General features: G+C 32.0%; 1 protein-coding gene across 5 annotated transcripts; it reads left to right on the forward strand.

Moving 5' to 3' along the window:
* Positions 1,245-5,816, forward strand: LOC109334882 (phosphomannomutase). 5 transcript variants are annotated; one of them, XM_019570891.1, is made up of 12 exons: positions 1,245-1,426; positions 2,289-2,391; positions 2,662-2,706; positions 2,848-2,914; positions 3,264-3,340; positions 3,745-3,780; positions 4,118-4,173; positions 4,264-4,363; positions 4,478-4,573; positions 4,659-4,748; positions 5,242-5,293; positions 5,517-5,816. In XM_019570891.1, exons 2-12 carry the CDS (start codon positions 2,323-2,325, stop codon positions 5,570-5,572), a joined length of 744 nt encoding a protein of 247 aa, XP_019426436.1. In that variant the 5' UTR covers positions 1,245-1,426; positions 2,289-2,322; the 3' UTR covers positions 5,573-5,816. The 5 variants fall into 5 exon arrangements, with proteins under 5 accessions (XP_019426436.1, XP_019426428.1, XP_019426453.1 ...); XM_019570883.1 differs by having other exon boundaries at positions 2,298-2,391; XM_019570875.1 differs by lacking the exon at positions 1,245-1,426 and having other exon boundaries at positions 2,086-2,391.

Below are 8,299 nucleotides of genomic sequence, written 5' to 3' on the forward strand. Positions count from 1 at the left end.
GATTTAAATTAAATGAATTTATTTCAAAGCAAATATGATTAGGATGATTGATCTGGTACCATGTAATAATTTCATTATGTAATCATTGTTATAAAAATCGACTCAAACCGACTAGTCCTACTTGTCTAACTGTGAATCAGAAATCTAATTGGTCTGAGTCTCATTTAAGCAGTTTTGCATGAAAATTGAGATGACTCGGATCGACTCAATCGATTTAAGCTTAAAAATAATTACTATGATGGTCAGACCGTTTAGATCAGTCGAGTCAATTAATTTTTTTTTAAAAACAACCAAAAATGTTGTTTTCCAATTCAAAAATGGTTTCAACTAATTTGTACTTCTTAAAATTTTCCACTTATACCAAATGGATCCAAAAAATAGCAATCCAAACTAGTACACAAATATCATGAATATGAGTTAAAATAGTCCTATCTGGGATTATAAAAAAAATTAAAAAAACTAATTTGACTCACATTTGATATTTTTTGGAACCATTTTGGAGTTTTTAAATTTTTAGGAACCAAATTGGTACACACAAAAAATTTGAAAGACCAACATAGGTCTGTACTCATTTAATTATGTATAATAATATTTTAAATTTAGAGTATAGAGTTATTAAACAATGTTAGCTACTGTTATAATATTTAATTTTTTTTAATACAGATTGAGTCAATAAATCCAACTATTGACTCACTGTTTCAAACATACTTGATAATCAGACCCCTTAGCAAACTTGCAAGTGAATGATCAATTGAGTTTAATGACATTTATGTTAATCAATGATATGAGTATAGACTAGACAATCAAATCGTTGAACACGCTTGTAACAGACCTTGCTCACACTCTTAATTGATCAAGAGTTTGAATCGTGAAAAATCACATCCAATTGGAAAGTGAACTAGACTGTTAAATTACATTATTCCAATATAATTATATATAGTTTTTTAATTACCTAAAATTATATATTTATATAATTATTAATTATAATTGTTCCCAAAAAACTATTAATTATAATAGTGATCTGCTTTAACCAAAAATTTCAATCGCGATTGAAAAGTGTTTACCAATTTTATAGCCTTTTAGGTTATTTTCCCTTCATACTTAAGGTTAATTTTCTTTCAAAATCAACACCCATTTCCAACCAAAAGTAACATTCCTCCTTTATCCATCTTAATAAATACGCCTCAAATCCAGGTATTTGTAAGTTATTACAATTCACAGCAGCGCCATAGTAATAATTCATAGGATACGACAACTAAGAGAGCAAACACATGTTTAGTTGAATAAAGTGTCATTGTTACACTCATTTCTTCGGCTACTACTTCTTTGGGCCCCACCAATTCTTTCACACAGATCTCAATCAATCCGTTCCAATATAAAACACCAATTCTAGATCTCTCATTCTACACTGCACTCATTTTCAAAGGTAAGTTTCATCGTATTCTACTCTACTTGTATTCTGGATTTGGGTTTTCTTCATAATGAAATTTTCAGTTGGTGTTTGATTTTTTTGTAGTAATTGGGTATTTTTGGATTCTAGATTACAGAAGTTTTACGTTCTTTTCTACTTCTGATTGTCTCTTGAGTTCTAAAATCTGCTATTCAATTTTCTCACTGCACTTGTCTTCAGCTTCAATTACACAAGTTTTACAAATTTGAAATCTTTTTTGGAGATTTATGTTTTGTGCAATTCATTGACTCGTTTAAAGCTTAAGGGTCTGTTTGTTTAGCTTTTTTTTAAATGATTATTTTGATTACGAAATCATTTCTGGGCTTTGGTACTTGCACATTTCTTTGACTGGGAATAATTAGCCTTTTATAAATAAGCAGAAGCTGAATTTAGCTTTTTACAACAAATTTTCATCTTCTCAAAAGATCATTTTTTTAAAATCTAAACAAATGTGCCCTAAATCATTTGTTTCCCTTTATTTGTTTTTCTTAGTTTTCCTTTACTCCTTTTCTTCTTTTCTAAACTTGTTGATGGAGCATTGAAGAAAACAAGTAGCCCATGTTCAAGCTGGATGATATATTTGCTGGATCTGAATGAAATTTTGTATGATGTTATTATTAATTGATAGACAAGTTCTACAATTTTCTTTCTTAATTTTCCCTGAATTGATAGAGCATTATGGCGTCATTCAATCAATGTAGCCGACCTTACCTAGTGGGATAAATGTTTGGTTGTTGATTGATGAAGGATAAACACTTTACAAGAATTATTGAAAAAACCAGCTTATTTGTGACTTTGAAGATATATTTTCTTAATCTTTGATGAAAATCTTTTGAAGGTTTTGCAGGCTATTTGGAGAGCAATAAGATATAATGGCTGCTAGGATACCTGGTTTAATTGCTTTATTTGATGTTGATGGAACTCTTACAGCTCCTAGGAAGGTATCTATTTTTCCTAAAGCTAAAACACTTCATGTGTATTATTATCCTGTTATGATTTTAACTGCAAGATATATCAGATGAAACATTTTGGTATTGTTCTGTACCAAATCTATTATATTAAAGTCGTCTGAAGTTACTTCAGCTGTTCACTCATCATAAAAAGAACTCACGCCCCTTCCTGAACAAGAACAAAACTACAAATCTGGGTGTATTATTTTAGGTTGTTAGTATTGCATTATATCTATTTAATGTTTCCTATTCAAATGCAAGGTGGTTACTCCGGAGATGTTAAAGTTCATGCAAGAACTACGGAAGGTACATCACTTAAAAAATTACTTTTTCTTGTGTGCTTCACTTTTTCTTGGTATCTGTTTTCTCCGAGTGTCTACCCATCAAATATATAACATTTTATGGCACTTTTAATTTTTTTTGGTATCTTGAAATGTCTGAGAACAGGTCATAACAGTTGGAGTTGTTGGTGGATCTGACTTTATAAAGATATCTGAGCAACTTGGGAATACAGGTTAGCTATAACCAGTTATTTGGTTTCTGATACTGTCATGGTAAACCACTTTAAGAAAATTGATTTTAGAGTCTCTTTGCATGAGTTACTTAATTCCTACTGGTATTTCTTTTCTTGTTCCTGTGTTGTGTATTCCAGCCTCTAATATTGCTGTCATCTAAAATATTAGCTAATTTCCATCCATATACAGAGATCCATTCCATTCTCTCCTTTTCATTAAGAACCATATATCTTTTGATAAGCTGTGAACTGTTTAATGTATGAACTTTAATTTTCATAATGAAAATAAAGGAAGAAGACAGAACCAAATAAAAGGATTTATTCTCTGAGTGTCCGTTTTTCTATGCAGTTACCAATGACTATGATTACGTATTTTCTGAGAATGGTCTTCTGGCTCATAAGGAGGGAAAGCTCATTGGAACCCAGGTATGACACATAAGCCTTGAGCTATGATAAAATAAAATTGCTTTGATCAGGGGAGATGTTTTTTTGACTAACACAATGAGCATGAATTTAGATGTATCTTAGTACTGTTTATACTTGTATTTGTATGAAAAGCCAGACCTATAGCAAGTATTCTAATGACTAGTTTTTTGTATGTATATAAAAGGAAATCATAGCTATTTTGCACCTATAGAATGTTGATTTAGTCATCTGTGCCAGAATTAACAAATAATAATTACTCAGAATTGCAGAGCTTTGACTGAAGGAATGATTTATAGATTAAGCTACCTATGCTTCATAATTCAGCTTTACCCTCTCCTCTTGTATTTCAATGTTGCATTTTACTTTAATACACATTGATGAGTGTTGTATTGCCCTCTTTCCAGAGCTTGAAGGACTTCATTGGGGAAGAAAAGCTCAAGGTAAGGCCTCTGTTTCTATTCCAATTCAAGGCACTCTTTGCTCATGGGAGACTGTAGTTTCTCTTCTTACGACCTCCTTATATTGTATCTGGTTGTTACATGAGCTTATCAGCATATGTGATTCGTAGTATGTGATATGCCCGTGTAACCTAAAAACAGAAATCAAGTTGGGCTATGAATTGTGTGTTGTTGCTATGCTTAGAAGACAATTGTATGAATATGAGTTTACCTTTATAGATTTGTAGTTTGATTTTGATAAACTTGTGAGGTGTAAAGATGATATTTTATATTAATTAGCCTACTTGTTATAATGATGGAGTTGAGGATTATTTTGCAGGAGATTATCAACTTTACACTTCATTACATTGCTGATTTGGATATTCCAATTAAGAGGTTAGTGGGATCTAGAGACTAATCATATTTTTTTCATGTTGGCTATACGTACAGGAGTGTTGATTCCTATTTGACATAATAATATTTCAGGGGTACATTTATAGAGTTCCGCAGCGGTATGCTGAATGTGTCACCAATTGGGAGAAACTGCAGCCAAGAAGAAAGAGATGAATTTGAGAAGTATGACAAGGTAATGTACTTTGGCTCATAGTGTATTCCTAGAATTTTCAGTTTCCGTATTGTGAATTTTTGTGCTAGAGGTATACTTTAGTTTTTCCTGAAAAGTTGCAATTTACTTTCTCAGGTTCAGAACATACGTTCAAAAATGGTTTCCGTACTTCGAGAGAAATTTGCTCATCTTAACTTGACATTTTCCATCGGAGGACAGATAAGCTTTGATGTAAGTAATGTCTTAATATTTTGGTGACTTTTTATTGTTCAAATGATAAGCCTATAACAGGTTTTAATTTGAATCCTCTCCACAGGTTTTCCCTCAAGGTTGGGATAAAACATACTGCCTGAAATACCTTGATGATTTCAGTGAAATCCACTTCTTTGGTGACAAAACTTACAAGGTAGTCCATCAGTTTATTATGCAAACATTTTAAACCTACTATTTCTGCGATCGTATATTCTCTTCTCCCTGCATACAAAATGCAAGGTCATTTTGTTTGCTATTTAATCTCATTTATTAGCAGGCCCTTTTTCTTTAAATGTGAAAATTATTCTTTTGTATCAAAATGCTTCAAGTTCCTTCTTGCAGAAGTTGTTGTATGAAGCAAGTTGTTGGTAATTTGATTCAGTTCTATATGTTGACATGAAATGAAATGATACCCAAAATGAAATGATTTTAGATTTTATATATTTATTGAAAGGATTTATCTAATTATTGTAAAACAACTAGTGCAATCTCATCCATCCTCAAGACCAATGTTACCTTCCCTCTTCATTACTTGTTGTAGCTTTCTTTTCTCTTCTAGATTCAAACCTTTCATTGACATGGTAAATACCAAGAAGTTAATCCGTTTCCTATAACTTCTTTTATTAATTGTATCTTTCTTTGAGTAGGGTGGCAATGATCATGAAATTTATGAATCGGAACGGACTATTGGGCACACAGGTTAGTTGTTTTCTTAACTTATATCATTATATGTGGGAGCCTCGTGCACTGGGCCACCCTTTTTTTATATATCATCATATGTGAAAACCACTGAATGTTACTTTCAAACATTCAATGCCCGATGAAAACAACTCCATATTTTTTAATGAATTAAATTGAAAACCAAGTCACTGCAAGATAAGAAATGTTTCTATGCTACTAACAAATAGTGAATTTTTTTCAGTTACAAGTCCTGAGGATACTATAAAGCAATGTAAAGCTCTCTTCCTAGGAAATTAAGATTACTGCCAGACAGACAAATACTGAGGAGGACTCCTGAAAAATACATCTGTTTTAATTTACAAATTTTGCACATGCAATTCCTATTTGTATTTCTATGAGCACTTTATATTGGGATTTAATAAGAAGATTATGATTCGGTTAAAGTTGATCTGAGATCATTAGTTTTTGTGACACATGCTGCTGGTTTAATGTGCAAGTAACAAGGCATAAGAACATATTTCAAAATCACCCAATTTTAATGCCCTATCAATTGAAAAGGTTTGTTGTTTCTTGGTGTATTGATAAGTATACTATAGTGGAAGCACAGGTTCCTCCATATGTTTTCTTTCTAAATGATGTATCTTGCACGTTTCTATTCTTCATATCTCCTCTATTAGGTGAGAAATGTAAAATAATGGCATAAAAGTTCCATTAACATCTCTAAAACAATCATGCATTCTATCTAATGGGAAAACATATGTTGTACTCCTACAATGACACAATTTATGGGACAACAGATGTATACCCATATCTAATAAGGTGTTTTAGTTTCCCAGTAAAATTTATCTCCTTTTGATTCTTTATCCACAAAAAACTCTAATGTATAGTTTCTTAGCATAATTATTATATTACTGAAGTAGATCATCCAGTCTTCTATCAAAATATTGTATGTGGTTTTACAAAATGTAGAAAAACTTCTGTGGAAGTGTATCTGTCTTACCATATTTGAAAACTAGAGGCTTTTGGTATTTTTATTCTATCAAAATATTTTTTTAGGACTAAGTTTTCTTGATGTATTAATTAGGATTAAGTTTTTTTTACTGTGTTGTTAATATTTTATTGTTGTTCTGTAGCTCTCTTCAGAATGTTCTGCTGTATTGCATGTCCCTCTTTAACTTCCACACACAAGTTGAGGCGTGTACTTCACACGTCAGGGATGAATATAGATTCTCAATAGACACATTGAGTTTTTCTTTAAAACATAATTCTCGGTCTTCATTAGGTCAATCTTAGGTTTGCTTAGTCAACTCTTGACTTGATACATAATTGATCCTTTAATGATCATTTTTTATGATTGATCTATCTTTATATAAACTATATTGCACACTAGGTTGACAAGTCAACAACCTTAATATGTGTTTAATTAGATTCTTATCGTGTAGTTTTCATCAAAAGTTCTTATCGAAAAAAAAGTTTTCATCAAAAGTCAGGTCAATGCATTTTATACTTTTCATGGTCTTATCACACTTATCTGTGGGCAATTTTATGAAAATCGCACACAGATGAGCCAAGTTAGGTGCACTTAATTTGTCTCACGTGTGATGAATTTATCAGCTTTTGGGAAAATGCACAAAACTTCACAAAGTACTAATGATGAACATATTTTACTTGCAATATATCCAATAGTCCAAATACATGGATTCTCTCCTGGTGATAATATGTGTTGTAGATATGTCATACATTCACCAATGTTAAGACATAATGAAGCAAACATGATGCAATAACTGGTACGATATCAGAAAGACTCATTCAATGATGTCGATCAATTGGAGCATTTTTACTTATGAATAGTGAATTCTTGGCATGTTTATAATTATACAATTTGTGGGTCATTCTCTATACATACAATTCTTTATATTGTGTCATCACTAATCACTTCATGACTGGTTGACATAAAATGTTATTTAGTTCCAAAGTTGTAAATGGAAAGTAGTCGGAAACATAATTGCATCTCCTTGAATGTCATTGATTTCCTCAATATGGCCTTGAAGAACCAAAGGAAACTTGCGCAAATTCTTGATTCCCGCTTTGGCTTTATGGTATGGGTTGGGAACTTGGGACGTGAATGCCTAGGATAAACTTTCAATAACTATAACATCACTTTCTTCACCTTGTAGCTCCGATTGTGTTGGATATTGCTCTCTCTCCCGCTTAACTTCTGAGACGACCATTTATCTTTGGCTTAGCTTTAGGTGGCACCAATGATGTTGTGTATGAGTATAGTAGTTGATAAAGTCTATTCATAAGTCTCTTCTTTCCACCCCTATCGCTACTTGGTAACTGTTAGAAAAATTCATTAATCAATGGTTATGAATCACAATCTTAAGAAGCTCTCGGGTTCTTATATTCTTTTCGTATAACAAATGTCTTTGCCAATGATCATGAAATACATTCAATGTAATGCACATTTTCTCATCTTTATACTTGGAAAGCTCGCATGGGCACTGTAATCCATGAATTGTTATAATTTTGCAATCACAAATCACTATTTCACATTTCTTTTTATCAAGAGCGTCTACATTATTGGCTATATAGTCTACATGCATGTGACACAAATCCCCACAGGCCCTTATAGAACTGGTCATTCACCCGTCGCTTGACTTCCGTTATGATTCTTTGGAAAACCTAATATACCATTGTGCTGACATATGAGCATCTTCCACATCAATCCAAAATATTTGCACAAATCCCCTATGTTATCTTGAGTGTTTTCTTGAACGATGCATGTGCACTTTGAGCCTTGTTAACACAAATTGAATAGAAGACTCATTCAATGGAGAATTGTAGGTAATATGTTAAAAGTGAAATTACACTACCTATTAGAAGTTGGATTTCCAAGATGCATACACTTATGACTTAGGAGTCTATGCATTTATAAATTGCTCTTTTGTCTTGTCAATCAGATATGTGTCCTCAACATATTATGAGATTTTTGGACAATCCTTACATGCTTCACCAAACATT

Source organism: Lupinus angustifolius, chromosome LG02 (genome assembly GCF_001865875.1).
Source record: "Lupinus angustifolius cultivar Tanjil chromosome LG02, LupAngTanjil_v1.0, whole genome shotgun sequence".
NCBI lineage: Eukaryota > Viridiplantae > Streptophyta > Magnoliopsida > Fabales > Fabaceae > Lupinus > Lupinus angustifolius.